Consider the following 17,351-nt stretch of genomic DNA (forward strand, 5'->3'; position numbering starts at 1 on the left):
TTTGAGTTTTTTCCTTTTCTCTTAAAAGAGTTGTTCTTGTTTGTAATGTTCTAATTGTGGGATGTTTTCATGTTCAGTGTGATTTCCATGTATATTTAGTTTCCTATGGTGGCTGCCTGATCTTTTTTGACAGTGGTCTAAAGGGAGTGCTAACTTTCTCATGTTGTTGAACAAATTCCAGGCTTGACTGGAAGGCTTTTTATGTTGTAATGTAGTGTTACTAGTAAATAAAGTGTAGTGATGGAAGTGATTTCACTGAGCTTCTGGGGTTGACAGATTGTTGGTTTTCTGAGTTAGCTGGGTTTATTTTGCAGTAGTCGTAGTAGAGATCAGTGTATGACTCGAGCTTTCCGTTTCTCCAGTAAGTGAAAATGATATTCCAGTGATTGTTGTCATGTTAAGATGTAGTTTGAAGTATAACACAGTTTGATACAAAAACAGAAATTACAGCTGCTTCAAGCCACATGTTCAAAACAGGATCATTTGGAAGAGGGGTCCCACAAACAAGCAAGATTCATTTAATTGTTCCAACATGTAACACATAAACAAGCAAGTGGTTTATTTTAAATGTGCCAGTGTTATCTGGTTATTGATTAATGTGTGTGTTTCAGGTCTTCTTCATGCAGTTTCCTACAGCTCTGCTCTGTGGTGAGATCAGGAAAGCCTACGTCGAGTTCTGTAACGTCAGTGATGTTGCTTTGTGTGGCCTGCGAGTGGCATCCACGCACCCTCATTTCTTCACCTTTGGCAACCAGGCCACAACACCCTTAACACCACCCAGCCCGGCCTCAGCTGAAAGTTGCTCAGCCTATAAAACCTTTGCAATGCCCCTCCAGCCAGGCTCAGTGGCATCTGAGATGTTGGTTTCAGCAGAGGATTTCAGCCAACCCTCTGGGGTGATGAAAATCCCAATAAGTGGCAGCACGCTGCAACCAGGAGAGTCCTGTCAGCTGCCTCTCTGGCTCAGAGGACCAGACCAGGAGGGAGTCCATGAAATCAACTTCCTGTTCTACTATGAGAGCACAGAGAAAGGACTCAAAATCAGGTAGGTTTAATTATCTTAACACAGCTGTTTTACAAAGGTGAAGTTCAAATTATGCACAAGAGAGCAATGTTGGAGAAATGCAGAGGTGGGTGGTTTTCATGGTGTACAGCTTCTAAAATCATCAGTGTTGCTATTGTTTGAGGTCATCCAGACATGGAATGTACAAAGCTTGGTGAGAATGGATCAAATACATAGAATAATGGAACTCCAGTAACAAATTCCAGATGGTGGGAAAGCTTGAGATTATGCATCAGTTAAAACTGCAACAAGTTAAGACTGAATAATTTCATTTCAACCACATTGTTAAAAGTATAAAACTTGATAGTCTTACTATAATCAAGTTTTTGTTAGTTTGCATCGTGATGGCAGCAAAATTTGTTTAGGAAACCTTTATATCAGATATCCACACTGGCACTGTGCAGCACTTTATTTTCCCACACTCGCACACGATGAGCATGTCAGAGACAGTGTGTGTCTGCTGGTCACCAATACCAATTTCAATTCATTCCATTATTGCACCCATCTGATGTGACTCCTCCACACAGCCCCTTTGGCTGTGATCACAGCTCTGCAGACTCTGGCCATACTGCCTGTGAGTTTTTGTCCTCCTGCAGGGTGAAGATATTCTCAGAGCTGCTGTGCATTTGTTGTCTTCAAGACTTTTTTTTTCTTTACTGAGATGGAAATAATCTAAATTAGGAGAAAGGTATACATGAGTGAGTTTGTCCAGTCTTTTTCCTGGCTTTGTTTCTGTACTGTACATGTGGACTCTCTCACTCCTCCTCTTCTCTCTTCATGTAAAGTCACCGGGTGTTGCGTCATACAGTGTTTATCTGCGCCAGTCGGTCTTTGAGTGTACAGGCCTCGGCCTGCCGCAGCAGTGCCCCTCCGCATCATTCTCAGGACGACAAAGACAGCTGTGGAACGCTTGTCTTTATTGATGTGGAGAACGTCAATATGGTGAGATACAGCGCTGCACAAACCCACTGTTGGATTTTGCTTGTACTATCAGGTTGAACAACTTGCCACGGCTTCAGCTTCATTTAAATTTCTCTCCTCTTGTCTCTCAGAGTGAAGGTGGCGTGCGTGAGTTCCACATCGTCCAGGTGTCCAGCAGCAGTCAACACTGGCGCCTTCATAAGTATATCAACCCAGACAAGGATAAAGGTATGCCTGGAACAGATGGTCTGCATTTATTTTATAGACTGTATTTGTTGCTTCCAGCTGTATATACCTGAGTGAGACATAAATAGTCTGAAATTCTTTGGCACCTTTTAACCATGGCGAGGTTCTACAAACCACTGTCATTCACGAAAAAACATGGAAACAATGCTTCTCTTCCATACAGTGTTCTTTGTCTATCACACATAATCAGCACACTGGGAGGTGTGGGGTTCGGTGTTTTCCCACACTTTATGTGGAGGGGTTTGGTATCAAATGGCCAACCTATTGACTGGTGGACAATCACTCTGCCACTTAATGATATGTCCTATCCTGGCAAAAATAGTTGAATCACCATACTCGGAAAATTTTCACTCAGCTTCTATTATTTTGTAAAAAAAAAAAAAAATATATATATACACTATATCACCAAAAGTATTCACTCATCTGCCTTAAATGCATATGACCTTAAGTGACATCACATTCTTAATCTATAGGGTTTAATATAACAGCTTGAACTCTTCTGGACAAGCTTTCCACAAGGTTTAGGAGTGTGTTTATGGGAGTTTTTAACATTTCTTCCAGAAGGGCATTTGTGGGGTCAGACACTGATGTTGGACAGAAGGCCTGTCTCTCAGTCTCTGCTCTAATTCATCCCAAAGGTGTTCTATCGGGTTGAGGTCAGGACTCTGTGCAGGCCAGTCAGGTTCTTCCACACCAAACTGGCTCATCCATGTCTTCATGGACCTTACTTTATGCACTGGTGTGCAGTCATGTTGGAACAGGAAGGGGCCATCCGCAAACTCTTTCCACAAAGCTGGAAGCATTAACTTGTCCAAAATCTCTTGGTATGCTGAAGCATTCAGAGTTCATTTCACTGGAACTAAGGGACCAAGCACAGCTCCTGAAGAACAACCCCACACCATAATCCCCCCCTCCACCAAACTTTACACTTAGCACAATGTAGTCAGACAAGCACCGTTCCCCTGGCAACCTCCAAACCCAGACTCCTCCATCAGATTGCCAGATGAAGAAGCGTGATTGGTCACTCCAGAGAACGTGTCGCTACTGCTCTAGAGTCCAGTGGCGGCGTGCTTTACACCACTGTATCTGATGCTTTGCATCGCACTTGGTGATGTATGGCTTGGATACAGTTACCATGGAAACCCATTCCATGAAGCTCTGTATGAACCGTTCTTGAGCTAACATGAAGTTTGAAGGTCTGTAGTGATTGACGCTGCAGAAAGTTGGTGACCTCTGCGCACTATGCACCTCAGCATCTGCTGACCCCGCTCTGTCATTTTACATGGCCTACCACTTTGTGGCTGAGTTGCTGTCGGTTCCAATCACTTCCACTTTGTTATAACACCACTGACAGCTGACTGTGGAATATTTAGCAGAGAGGAAATTTCACGACTGGACTTGTTGCACAGGTGGCATCCTATCAGGGTACCACGCTGGAATTCACTGAGCTCCTGAGAGCGACCCGTTCTTTCACACGTTTGTAGAAGCATTCTGCATGCTGAGGTGCTTGAAATTTTCTGCATCAGCCTGAGACAGGATGTTCCTGATTTTAGCAATATTACGAAGGTGAAAGAAGGCAGTCCTAGAAACCAGTTTTATATGTGCGTCAAATGATAAATTCTGGTCAAAAATAACTCCAAGGTTCCTCACTGTAGAACTAGAAGCCAAGGAAATACCATCTAGAGTAACTATATAACTAGACAATTTCTCCCTGAAGCACTCAGGTCCAAAGAGAACAACTTCAGTTTTGTCTGAATTTAGAAGCAGACAGTTCTGAGTCATCCAGGTCTTTATGTCTTTAATAATGTTACCTAATGGAAGCATGTACAAAGTAAAAAGAATCGGTCCAAGCACAGAACCCTGAGGAACTCCATGACTTACTCCAACGTGTGAGGAAGATTCTTCATTTACAAGAACAAACTGGAATCTATCAGATAAATATGACTTAAACCAGCCTAATGCAGTTCCTTTAATCCCAATAACATGTTCAAGTCTCTGTAACAGAATGCTGTGATCGATCGTATCAAATGCAGCACTGAGATCCAACAGGACAAGCACAGAAACAAGTCCGCTATCAGAGGCTAAGAGGAGATCATTGGTAACTTTCACCAGTGCTGTTTCTGTGCTATGATGCACTCTGAATCCTGACTGAAACTCTTCAAACAGATTATTTCTATGTAAATGATCACAAAGTTGAGCTGCAACTATTTTTTCAAGAACTTTAGACAAAAAAGGGAGATTGGATATAGGTCGATAATTAGCCAACACTTCTGAATCAAGAGTAGGTTTTTTAAGTAAAGGTTTAATTACAGCAACCTTAAAAGTCTGAGGTACATATCCTATCAACAAAGACAGATTGATCAAATCCAATATGGAAGTATTGATTAAGGGGAAAACCTCCTTGAACAGTCTGGTTGGGATTGGGTCTAACATACAAGTTGATGGTTTAGAAGAGACTATTGCTGTTGTTAGCACAGAGAGATCAACTGGGCAGAAGCCGTCTAAATACAATTCAGGTTCGAAAGATACTTCTAAAGCTGCTCTACTTGTGTCAGGGACTGGTGGTGAGGTAGGACCCAGATGCAGCTCTTTTAGTTCAAAAAGGATTTATTCACAAAAACACAAGAACAGGGAGCAAAAAGGCAAAAACAAAGCGCGGCAGAGCCGGACCAAAAATACTTAACTATGAAAACAAAACAAGACTATGACTGTGAATGAGTAACTATGAACAGGACTATGGCTATGAGGCAAAACCAGACTTATCTCTCTGTGGCAAGGCATGAAGGGATAGTGAGGATTCTGCGATGACTGAAAGCAAACCAGGAGACTAAATACTGTGGGAGTGATAAGTGAACGAGGTGCAGCTGTGAACAATGAAGCAGGTGACGTGAGTGAACTGAATGTGACACGGGAGAAACATGACATGAACATAACCTGAAAACACAAGAACATAAACTGTGATCTGAAAAACAAACTGTGACAGAACATAGACTGTGACAACTTGATGATCCATCAGTGATAATAATGGGAAGGATTCCATTAATCTTCTCTCTGATAGAAACAATTTTATTGATGAAGAATCTCATGAAATCATCACTGCTGAGAGTTAAAGGAATACATGGCTCAACAGAGCTCGGACTCTTTGTCAGCCTGGCAACAGTGCTGAAAAGAAACCTGGGATTATTCTTATTCTCTTCTATCAATGATTAATAATAAGCAGTTCTAGCTTTAAGAAGGGCTTTCTTATACGTTATTAAACTATCTTTCCAGACTAATTGAGACTCTTCTAAATTAGAAGTATTTAGGTAGTTAGGTGTTGGCTACTTAAAACTAGTAAGCTACTTAGATCTACTTAATTTACATGAAAAATATTTGGAAAAGCCTGCAAACGCCCCTAACCTGAACATACTAAAATATCCTTAAAAGCCCTAAAACATAGTACTACTAACTGTTAAAGTATGTACAATACTCTCAAAGTTATATTTAGTGAAAATGCTGCCAAAAATGTTCAACTTTTGAAGCATTGCTTTATTTTAACACTGTCAGGAAATCCAAAAGCACCATTTCTGAGGGAAACTTCTAGTATTACATATTAGATCTTTGATTCCTTCATCCTTTTCTTTCTTCAAGTAGTTTTACAAATCCCAAATATGAGCATTTTCTTGATGCATGACAAAGCAGGGACACTAAAGATATTTTATGACACTGCAAGATGGAGATTTTAAGATGGAGTTTTTTGAACAAGCAGCATATTGAGGCAGGTTTATAACAATGTTCCCAGAATGTCAGTGTGAACTGATCATGTGAAGTAACAGAACAATTACAAAATAATTACCAAATGTATCTTTTTAGTTAAAAAAAATGAATTTGGAACTAAAGCAGCATTAAGTGACTGTGGTTCAGGATTGGGAGTGGTTGTCCAACAAAGCAAAAGTCCCCAGTCTGCATGTGAAATTGTTCTGGAGCGAGACACTGAGCCACACACACTTCCCCTGTTGTGTTCATCGGTGTGTGAATGTCACAGGTGAGCGCTGTATATGGTAAGACTGTATACTATGGAGTAATATATGAATGTGGAGGTTCTGCTTATACATTGAAGGTTGACACGATTCCTTGTAAACAGAAACATGAAGAGTTCTTTCCAGTATAGAGCTGTTTTACATTCATATCAGTGCTGTCTTCCCTCTTCCCTTCTAGGCTGTAAGCTCAGCAGCAGAGAAAGAGCCAAACTTTGTTTTAGGGCCACACGATGCAAACCCCATCAAGGTAATTAGTTCTTGGACATGTCAGTCATCTTTTGATGCCTTCAGATTTTGGTTGTGCACAGATTTGACTCTAATCTGTTGTTTTTAGCTATGTCGGACATCATAGAGAAATACACCTTTGCAGACCTGAACCTTGGAAATGAGCGGGTAAATACAATTTACATGACTTTATTTTGTCCACTTCAGGGCACTGTACGTGGTATTGTCAACAACTTACAATGTTACAGAGAGCACCTAACAATACAGTAGCAAACAAGTGTTTTGGCATTAAATGTGAAAAGCTCCTTAAATTAAATTGAAGTTTTGAAAGGAAAGAGAGAGGTGAGATTAACATTGAGAGATGACAGTGTCACTGGCCATGTTTGAGGTGCAGTTGCCACAGATCAGAAACATTCAGCTCCATAGTTCATAGAGAAGAACTAAGAGGGGGAATATGTAATGTTTGTGATGAGCAAAAGTAGTTCAGAAATGTGTGGAGAGGGTAATGTAGCGGAGTCGTGATGAGCTGCTCAGTGCATCATGGGAGTTCCACCAGCAGCCTGGGTCTATAGCTACATGCCAAAGACATGGTTCAAGGTTACTTGAGAAAACCCTAAAAAATAATAATAAGGGTACAGATGTCTGCTCCCAAATTTAAAGTGGAAGTTAGTTCTACAGGAGATAACCCTGGATTTGGAGAGTGTTCTACTGTTGCTATTATATGGTAAGAGGTCTTAATGCTAAGGTGCACATACAGATTGTTAACTTGAGCCTTCCATCCACTGAGCATAAATCGGATTCTCTGGGCTGGTGTGTTGCCAGATTTATGGTGCTGCTGTGTTTCAGCTTCACTCTCTACTAAATTAATCCAGTTTTTTATCTTGTCATCTGCAGTTAACTGGACAGACCAAGTCCTGCAAATTCCTCCATGATCAAGGCAGTCCAGTTGATATCTACTTGATAGCCTGAAGCTTATGTATTGTAGCAGGTCTCCATATAATCCCAATTCCAAAAGAGTTGAGACACTGTAAAATGTGCATAAAAACAGAATGGAATGGTTTATGAATATCATAAACCAACATTTTATCATATCAACATATCAAATGTTGAAAATGGACATTTTCCATGAACAATATTAGTAAATCTAGTAGGCAGAGCAGAGGACTGTTGGGAACCAAAATATTCATCTTAGCACAGAACCTTTTGGAACAGTGAACTTTTGTATGCTGTAAGAATGAACAAAAACTTAGTTAGTTTGACAGAGATGAGCTTACAGCAGACACAAACAAGTGTAAAGTGAATAAAATGAACACACCTGGAGGTGTGGCAGCTTCAGAAAAGCTGAAAAAGAACGGAGATGTGACCCCCGTCGCCTTACAAACACTCGCACTGATGCCAGCTAAAGGATGATTTCAACTTTACTGCATGAAAATGTTCGGAGCACACTTTGAACAATCTAACACTGCAGGAGAACCTGTGGACTGTGGTGTGATGTCACGTTGCAAACTGCAGACCGCTGTGTCTGTGCTTTGCCCTCCTCTCACTCCTTCAAACTTTCTCTGCAGATAATCAGTTCTTCCACACCCTGTGGAGACTTTTTCTTCCGCTGCTGTTGCTCCCCAGAATCTCAACAACTGGCGTTGGCACCATCCAGGACATCATCCAGCAGTAAAAGTCAGGTCTCTGTACCCACTGACAACAGAGGCTCCGACATCACAAGTATTGCCAAGAAGTGTAATGAGCTTGACCTCAATCTAATTGTTATCTGGAAGGTATGTATATTTTATCCAAACGATAAATTACACCATGAATATGAAAAGTTCCTGTTTGGACTCTGTTGGTACAAATGCTGTGGTGTAAGCCATGTAGAAGACGGTAGTTTGGTCTACTCAGAGAACAAATGAGAAACAGTTGCAGTTCATGATATGACAGAGCAGAGAAAGAGCACTCACAGGCTGCAGGACACGCTGAAGTCAGGTTTGAACTTTTAACTTTTCAGATTCATCATAGAGTTGGAGAATCCTCAAAATATTTTCCTTGTACGATTGAAAGGACATTATGTTAGTCCTGTGTTTTCATATGAATGGGGTACAGCCCCAACTAATGCCTATTATCTATGGTCAAAAATCTTTTATTTAATTGGAACTTTGGGAATCACCTTGTTGCTGCAGAAATCCTATTTTCTGTCTGTCAAACTGTGTTTTCTTTGCTGTTTTTCATAGATGCAGCTAAAGAAATGGGAACAAATGATGTGTCTTTGTGACAGGCTGCTGGTAACAAAGAGCCTAAAGATCCAGTTTAAAATGGCTTCTTTGCTAAGTTGTCTGTTCTGTGTCGACACAACACTGGTTCATCCCTTGAGTTAGGAGCCTTTTTTCTGCCTGAAGGGGTCAAAGGTCAGAGTTCAGTGGCTGAACAAAGAAAAAACCTCTGAAAATGCTCAGGAACAAGGACTGAAGATGAGGGAAAAAGCAGAAAAACTCAGAAAGAGCTTCAGAAAGCTGGAAAACTGTTGCTCAAGACCACTTTAAAAGATTATAAGAATGTCTGCCTTCTTGGAAGGAAACAGAAAGAAATGAGGGCTGGATCAGGAGGGTTTTTTTATAAAGTATTATATCTTAAAATAAAATAATACTTGTCAAACTCTAAATGGATGGTAAGTGAGTTTATATTTGTCTGAACAGGCATATGTGGTCGAGGACAACAAACAGCTTATCCTAGAGGGCCAGCTGCACGTGGCACTGCAGAGCATTGGCAAAGAGGCCAGTTCTCTGACTCCCAAAGAGGTACAACAAGCACACACTTTGTTTCATTACCCTAAAACCAAAACTTGGACATGGATGTACACACGGTCAGTTACTGTATGTTTACTACAGGGTAAGGGTGTAGAACCTGCCCCTTTTTTTGACCACCTCACATATAGTCTGACTAGCATTGAGTGTGTGCTCTAACATGCAGTATGAGTTTGTTGACTTTTTGTGGAGAAGTGGACTCCTGCTTAGTCCCACATGAAATCAAGATGAACCGAGGTGTACACCTCCAGCTTCAGTACAAGGCTGAACCATCAAGGCTCTCTGAATAGTTATCTTCTGGAAATGTGCAAGAAAATGCTCCAAATACTGAATGAGGTGTATTCATATGTGTATTCCTTCTTTTAATATGATGACAATAAGATTTTTAATATTAATATAGTCAGCAGGGATCCCTGTGTACGTAGAGCAAGTCCTGATGGTTTTTCCCTTCCCTTTTTCGTAAAGAGCATTCATTGACTTTTTACACTTAAGGCTTTATTATTATTATTTTTAAGCTTTAAATGAATTCTTGAAATGAATTGGTATCATGTTTTACCCACTACAAACCCAGGAAGCTCATCACCACAGAGACCCTAAACGTTTACTGACTGCTCATGGCAGATTTTCTGTGGACTTCATAGATAGTTTGCTGCTGCTGATACTACAAAGTGTTCCTGAAATATTATCATCATAAACTTCTGTTGGTCCTTCTGGTAACTGTGTGATGTCTTTTGTATCTTCAGGAAGCGCAGGAGATGGTCCTGCTCAAGTTTAAATCGGAACTGCCTCCTCCAGTCATTATGCCTCTTCCAGAGCTTTCCCAGCTCATCAAAACAAATCTGCACTACCCTGAAACCTTCACACACCAGTTTGTCCTGGACAGGTCAGTTCTACTTGTTTTTGACTTTGGAGAAAAAGCAGAGGTTTCTCCCTTTGGAATAGTGCTGCACCTGTAATATTTGAGTTGTATATCTCGTCTGCGGACCTCTATATAGGAGAGAACAGCTCATGAAAGCCACCTCTTCAGGTCAAGACTCAGCAGTGCACCTACATCTCAATGAGAAGCGACTCTTTGAGGACAGTAATGTCCACGTTTCACAACCATTCACACCTTTGATCCTGTGAGCAAAACTCTCCCTTTCAGGCAGCTGATACACCCCCCCCCCCCCCCCCCCCCCACCTAGTTCAGAACTGAAGAAGCTCTTCAGATGAGAGCTGAAATGTCCTCAAGATCCAGGAAGAAGTCCAGTTGCCCTTATTCAAGCTTCCATGATTACCATGACCTGGATGGCTGAGAATCTTCATCAACACCATCAAGTGTTTGTCACGGTTCTGCCTCCGAGTTCCAGCTCTGAGGTTGCACCTGTGGGGTTTCATCTGCCCACAGTTCAGGTGTACTGTATCAGATTGTGGGTAGAAATCTGATCTTATATTATGCAATGTTCAGCTTATCAACACTCCTTGTTCGGTTTGTTGTTAGCGGTTAGGTCCTTTTAAAACAATAGCAGTTAGAGCAGGATCAGATCGAAATGTATGTAATCTGCACAGAGGAGTTAACTATCATATCAGATCATTTTCAAGAGTTTACCCGAGGGCAGCTAAAGGAAAATTAATGCTAGACTGTAGTCAATATCCCCAGAGCCGTTTTAGCTTGCCCTTAACAATTCATATTTCTTAATAAGTAAATTGAGCTGGTGACATGTGGGCCTGCTGAGTCAGAGAAATGTTTGTTGGCCATCATCCAGTAAGCATCTGTTAGTTCCTGTGGTCCCGGTGATGAATCAATATCACCAGAGTTATGTGATACAAGAATTTATTCCATTCAGCCACTTTCATATAGTGCACAGCCCACCCACCAAGCCAGCATCCATCTGTCCATCCACACCATACCCATACAGTACCTGACAGACGGATGCATCCAAGTCCTTACAGACTAATGGTCCTCCGTAGTCACTCAACCTAAACCCAGCTCAGATGCTTTGCACTGAGTCGGATGCATTTGGTTTGTATCTGTGGTTTCAGGAGAGTAAAGCTGGCTTCAGTAAAACTGTTTGTCTTTCTTTCCTTAGTCTCTGCTTGGTGCCTGTAACCCTGACTCTGTCCAATTGCTCCTTGGCTCAAGTTGAAGTTATCATCGACTTGAGACCCAAAAGCAGCAGGTAAGTTACTCAGCTAATCCATTCCCAACCTGATTCCACTAAGATATGGGGACCAAACCACTTCTTCTGTGGTAAAAACTATCATTACATGAGTAATTCAGCATTATTCAGCATTATTCGCAGCAAGGATATGAGGATGACACAGAACATGAAAAACACCCAGTTAAGCTTTCAGGCTGCCCCACTTGAACAGCGTCTTCAGTAAATGGGAAACTGATCGAGTTTGAAATGGTAAATGGACTGTACTTGTACTTGTATAGCGCTTTTCTAGTCTAGCTGACCACTCAAAGCGCTTCACTACATGCTGCATTCACCCCACTCATACAGCACGTCTTAAGATACTTTAGTACCCCCAATGATAACCCTCCAATGGAGGCAACGTGGGGTTCAGTGTCTTGCCCCAAGGACTCTTTGACATGTAGCCCAGGGAAGCCGGAGTCGAACCACCGACCTTCCGATTGGTGGCGACTGCTCTTCCTCCTGAGCTACAGCCGCCCGCTGTAGAAACAACTCTGTTAGAGTTGGCCAACATGAATAACCAAGGAAGCTTGGTATGGAAAGCTTCACTTTCCAGAGCGTCTCAAGTCCTCTGCAGAGATGTTGTTACAATCTCAGAAGAGGTTCTTCAAGACTGATCAGCAAAGAAAGAACTCAGCTGAGAGCTGCTTCAGTGAATGACGTTGGAAATGTCAGATTTGCTTTTGAGCAAATATTTCTCTAATGTGTTTGCACTTGTCTGTAGAGGTTACTGACGGTAGAATGATGAATAATCTGAAAATGATACTAATTTGAAACTGGGCAAAAAAAGTTTTGGTCCACTCAAAGCGTTATGTGTCTGCACCTTTCTGTCAGTGCGTATGGCTCCTGGTGTCAGTCTCTTCTGAGGGGTCTGTGTTTCAGGCAAAATACTAACGTGACAGTCACATACTCTAAACCTTACTCTTCACAAAATAAAGTATACAGACATTGCTGAAGTGGAGGAAAGTCAGACATGGTTATGCTGTCAAGGGTCCATCATTAGTTGTCTGATTGGAGAGATGGGAGCAGCTGTTGTATCTGGCAGCCAGTTGAATGCAGTGCTCATTTTCCATTATGCTGGAATTATTCCATTATGAGTGCACTCATTTAGTAATTTCTGTCTCTTCCAGCTCTGAGTCTTTGGAGGTCCACAGCTCCTTTGCTTGGGTGGGGCAGTCCCAGTATAAGCTGCCCCTGAGGCCTCAGGAAGTGGTGAGCCTGGCTCTGCAAGCGTGTTTCTTTCGGGCAGGAGTCTACAACCTTAACACACCACGGGTTTTTGCAAAACCAGCAGAGCAGAGTGCCGTGTGCGAGTCGAGTCAGCAAACAGCAAGTCCTGCTCTCATAATCATCAAAAACGCCTGAGAGCGCTCAGGAGGACGAGCACACCTGAACACGGTCCTGCTGATTCATTCCGGACAGGAAGAAACGTCCTTTTTGTACCAATTGTAAAAATGAAAAAGTTTCTTTTAAAAGCATTTCTTCAACACAGAGACTGATGAGCTGATGTTGCAGACCTTTGTTTCACTCTCAAACAGTGTGAGCTGTTGGTTCACCTCCTCCTCTCTTTACCCTTTTCTCTTCCGGCACCCATTAGCTCTTCTTTACACACCTTGTTTTCCCCATGTGTCATTGGTACCTCTGTTAGTGTTTGGTTCCTGACAAAAAGCCACGTGGCAGAGATCTGTTGGCGTTGGAGCGGGTGATTTTCAACTGAAACCATAAATCTGTCAGAACTGCTTTCAACAAGCTTGTCCACATTTAGCCCTGACAGCTGGACCGGCCTTCCTAAAACTGGACTGATGCAGTCTGGAAACGAGTGAACTCTGAGAGAATTCAATCCGATTCTTAAATGAGCTTTTGTCTGTTATTGTGACATTACAGCCAGAGCTCTTTACATACTGTATATTCTGCAGCTTATTGTTGGACAGCTGCTCTGCAGCTCCTCTGAAGGCTGAGTGGGAGCTAAAAAGTGAACCCCCGTCTTGCTGCCTCCACCTGTTTTTTTCTCTTCATTACAACAGACCAACGTTTCCTTGTGCATGCATTTTATTTTATTATTTCTCCCTATCAAGCTTTGTGCTTAACTTCACTATGTTGTGATCTAACATCGTATGCACATGTTGTCAGAAAGTTATCTATTTATATTTGGCTGAATGGCTGTGAATAGAAAATAAAAATGTAACTAATGATGCTGATTAAAGGTTGACTGTGCTAGAATAGTTGGTAACAAACTATAGCTGCAACAACACCTGTATTGTTTTAGCGTTTCCTCATCTCATTTTTAAATATAATGGCTATTGCTTGACTCACAGCAATATTTGTGTACAACTCCTGACAAAACCAATAGAACCATCACTCTGATCCACCAGCCACCAACTGATCCCCTCCTGTGGCCACAGCTCTGAGGTGAACTAACATTTTTGCCTTTTTTCTGTGGCTCCCTGTAAAAAAAGAATACATTTTAAAGCAACTGGATGTGTTTATCTTCTTCTTCTTCGCTCGGTGTTGTTGCCACATGCTGCTCTAACACAATCTCTCCACTTCTCTCTATGAAATGTTCCCTGAGGTAACTGTTGCTGTGATTTGGACTTTTTAAATCAAACTGAGTGTCGCTGCTTCCCAGAATGAAGCATGAGAAGAATAAAGCCAGAATGACCACAGAATGCATAAAGCAGTGACTGGCAGCATCACCTGTGCATGTTTGGTGACTGCCTGCTCGCTGCTGGCCTCGTGTCTTAACTCGTGTGCCATGTTGAAGGGGGTACAGAACTAAGGAGCATTCATGTGATTTGACTGGACAGCTCTGAGAGGAAAGTCTTACTCCAGTGAGGATGTTGACAACATTAGAACGTTCAGGTTCTAATGTTTGATGGTATCACAAAGTGGTCATGGATTTAAAGGGACTGCTCCATCAGACCAACCTCAGGAAAAAGAAAATAACACGATGACCGCCCACCCAGTACTGACAACATCTGTGGGTGTCCTGGAGCGTTGTTAGCAATTGATCCTTTGGACCGACTGGGTTGTGAGGTTGACTCTTTCTGGATTGGGCTTGTTTCCCGCTGATGTCATCAGATTGGTATCTGGTGAACCCTCTAAGTCTTCGTGCTCCACTCTTGGCAGAGGCTGCTACATTAGTGGGATGTTGTTTCCATATTTTGGGTTGTGGTTTGCTCTGACACTTGCCATCAACCAAAAATTTTTTGCAAAATAACGTGCGTGTGAATGTCAGAGAAAGGACTTCATTTTATAGCAAAATCCATATTTCTTCATATCTCCTCGAGAGAAGCTTTTTGAAGATGCACAAGTGTGTTGCTTTCTCATATAAGGTAATACACAGCTCAAAAAATAAAGGAAACACTAAAATAACACTTCCTAGATCTTGATGAATGAAATATTCCAGTTTAAAATCATTATTCATTACACTATGGAATGAGTTGAGAACAAAATAACATAAAAACGATCAATGTTAATCTAAATTATTATCGCATGCAGAGCTGGATTTGGAGTTCTACTCAAAATAAAAGTGGAAAATCACTTTACAGGCTGATGCCTCCCCACACCATTACTGATCCACCAGCAAACGGGTCATGCTGGAGGCAGCAGAGCGTTCTCCACGGCGTCTCCAGACTCCACACGTCTGTCACATGTGCTCAGTGGGAACCTGCTCCTATCCGTGAAGAGCACAGGGCGCCACTGGTCAATCTGTCAATCTTGGTGTTCTCTGGCAAACGCCAGTCGAACTGCACGGTGTTGGGCTGTCAGCACAAGCCCCACTTGTGAACATCAGGCCCTCACACCACCCTCATGGAGTCTGTTTCTGACAATTTGAGCAGAAACATGCATATTAGTGGCCTGCTGGAGGTCCTTTTGCAGTTCTCTGGCAGTCCTCCTGTTCCTCCTTACACAAAGGAGGAGGTAGCGGTCCTGCCGCTGGGTTGTTGCCCTCCTACGGCCCCCTCCACGTCTCCTGGTTTCTCCTCCATGCTCTGGACTCTGTGCTGAGGGACACAGCAAACCTTCTTGCCACAGCTCGCACTGATGTTTCATCCTGGATGAGCTGCACCACTGAGCAGCTTCTGTGGGCTGTAGACACCGCCTCATGCTGCCTCAGAAGGGATGAGAACAGAGGTCAGTTGGTACACTCTCTCATTATCATTTCTCAACAGGGTCATATGTTCATATTCGCATTCCTTGGTTGAATTTGCATTGGTTTGTGTTTCGTAATCATCCTAATGTTGTTAGGTTTATTGTTTACTATTCATTTTCCGAAATGCTTTTCATTTAATCATTTGGTTCATTCCTCTTTCATTTGATGTTGTTGCTGAATCATTTTAAGTTTACCAACTACTAATGGTACATATGTCCATTGCCATTGCTGTGAATCAGCTGTTCGTAGCAGGACCTTAGGCACTGAAAGGGTCGCCAAGTGGGAATGGAGCCATAGGAGAATTTTCCCAGATATCAGCTATTGGGTTTTTCACTCCTATGCGCTGCAAACAGTGGATGATCCTGATGTTAATGTTAAATGCCTTAAGCAATGTTTGACTTTCAATATTTTAGAAATTTTTGGTAGTTTTGTTAATTATTGTTATGAGTTGTGATGGTACTTCTGGGTGAGCAGGGCCTTGACACTGCTCAAACCACATATGGTTTTGGGCCAGAATGAACTAAAATTCCACACAGAGATTGGGTTTGGGGCCACATACACAGAATGTCAGACAGACTGATACATGCCTAAAGCAACACACACACACACACGTTGTTTATCACATCCAAAGAACATGACAAGGACAGTGGTCCAGCGCTGCCATACTTTACATGTGACCACTAATAAATACGTTGTTTAACTTAAGATTTCTCCAGCTTGTTCTTGGGCTTCCAATGAAAGAATCGGGCTAACATCACGGTGCTCTGCTAAGCACCTCTCCCAACTGAAGAAAGTATGAGAAAAAAGATGCAAAGAACCAAAAAGGCCAAGAAAAAGTAAGTGTTGACCATTCCAATGACTAATCCAAGCAAGTCCAAGCAAAAAAAAGAGGGAAGAAAAGGGCACATACGTGTAAATAACAGAAATAAAGAATCTAAACACAGGAGCTGCTGCAACAGGCTGCCACTCACGCTGTGCCATCTTGGGCAATAAAGTAATCTTAATCTTAATCACAGTGTAAAAGGGGTGTCTGAGCAAGAGTGAATACTGCCACTATCAGGTTTCCGAGCAGATAACGATAACGTGACTGGTCAGTACGAATGTTCCAATCATGCGGTTTGTGTTGCTCAAATACAGAAGTTAGGCCATGTACAGAGGGACCATCATATACAGCCCCTGATCTATTCATGTAGTCAGGTTCAGATGGTGCTGCCCGTGATCTAGTGACCGTGATTCAAATGTGTGAGCTGAGTCAACGGAAATGGGTGGTTCCACTAGAGTACTAGTGGTGAATGGATTAGTGCTATGTCGCACCGTTTGGTTCTGGTACTCTTCTGCCTGTGTTTGTGAATCATTATCTCCTGGAAATGGAGCTGTTTGCAGTATACCATTTTTAATAACCACTAATCGACCCATCATAGGAGGTGTATTCTGAGCGTTGGTTAATACTTCTGAAGTAGTAGGTTCAGTTTTGGGCATCTGTTTCTTGGAGAACCTCCAACAGCACGCGTGCCTCAGTGGAAGGAGGAGGAGGCAGTGCTATTGGCTTCTCATTGATTGCCAGTTTTTTTGGGCAGAGGTGTCTTATCTTCTTGTGCAGTAGGATGTGTCTCTGGAGAAGCCAGTGTTTTAACTGGGATTTGGTGTGGTAGTTGTGCAGAGGACTGTGTCTGAATAGAGAATTGAACTTCTCTTAAAAAATCGTTTTTGCTTTTTCCTTTCTCTTTTCTGCCTTTCCGTTCTGCAATCTGCCTG

General features: G+C 42.2%; 1 protein-coding gene across 2 annotated transcripts in view; it reads left to right on the forward strand.

Annotated features, from left to right (window-relative positions):
• The window catches only part of trappc8 (trafficking protein particle complex subunit 8), a 64,600-nt gene extending 50,920 nt beyond the window's left edge, over positions 1–13,680 (forward strand). For both annotated transcript variants that reach the window (XM_072390245.1, XM_072390246.1), the window contains exons 20-29: positions 612–1,045; positions 1,849–2,005; positions 2,116–2,212; positions 6,428–6,496; positions 6,584–6,642; positions 8,040–8,246; positions 9,159–9,260; positions 10,010–10,149; positions 11,336–11,425; positions 12,574–13,680. In XM_072390245.1, coding sequence (XP_072246346.1) covers positions 612–1,045; positions 1,849–2,005; positions 2,116–2,212; positions 6,428–6,496; positions 6,584–6,642; positions 8,040–8,246; positions 9,159–9,260; positions 10,010–10,149; positions 11,336–11,425; positions 12,574–12,808 — 1,590 coding nt within the window. In that variant the 3' untranslated portion in view covers positions 12,809–13,680. The remainder of the gene's footprint in view (positions 1–611; positions 1,046–1,848; positions 2,006–2,115; positions 2,213–6,427; positions 6,497–6,583; positions 6,643–8,039; positions 8,247–9,158; positions 9,261–10,009; positions 10,150–11,335; positions 11,426–12,573) is intronic.
• Positions 13,681–17,351: the final 3,671 nt, after the last annotated feature.

The sequence above is a fragment of the Leuresthes tenuis genome, unplaced genomic scaffold, assembly GCF_036924035.1.
Source record: "Leuresthes tenuis unplaced genomic scaffold, fLeuTen1.0.hap1 SCAF_7, whole genome shotgun sequence".
NCBI classification, from domain to species: Eukaryota; Metazoa; Chordata; class Actinopteri; order Atheriniformes; family Atherinopsidae; genus Leuresthes; species Leuresthes tenuis.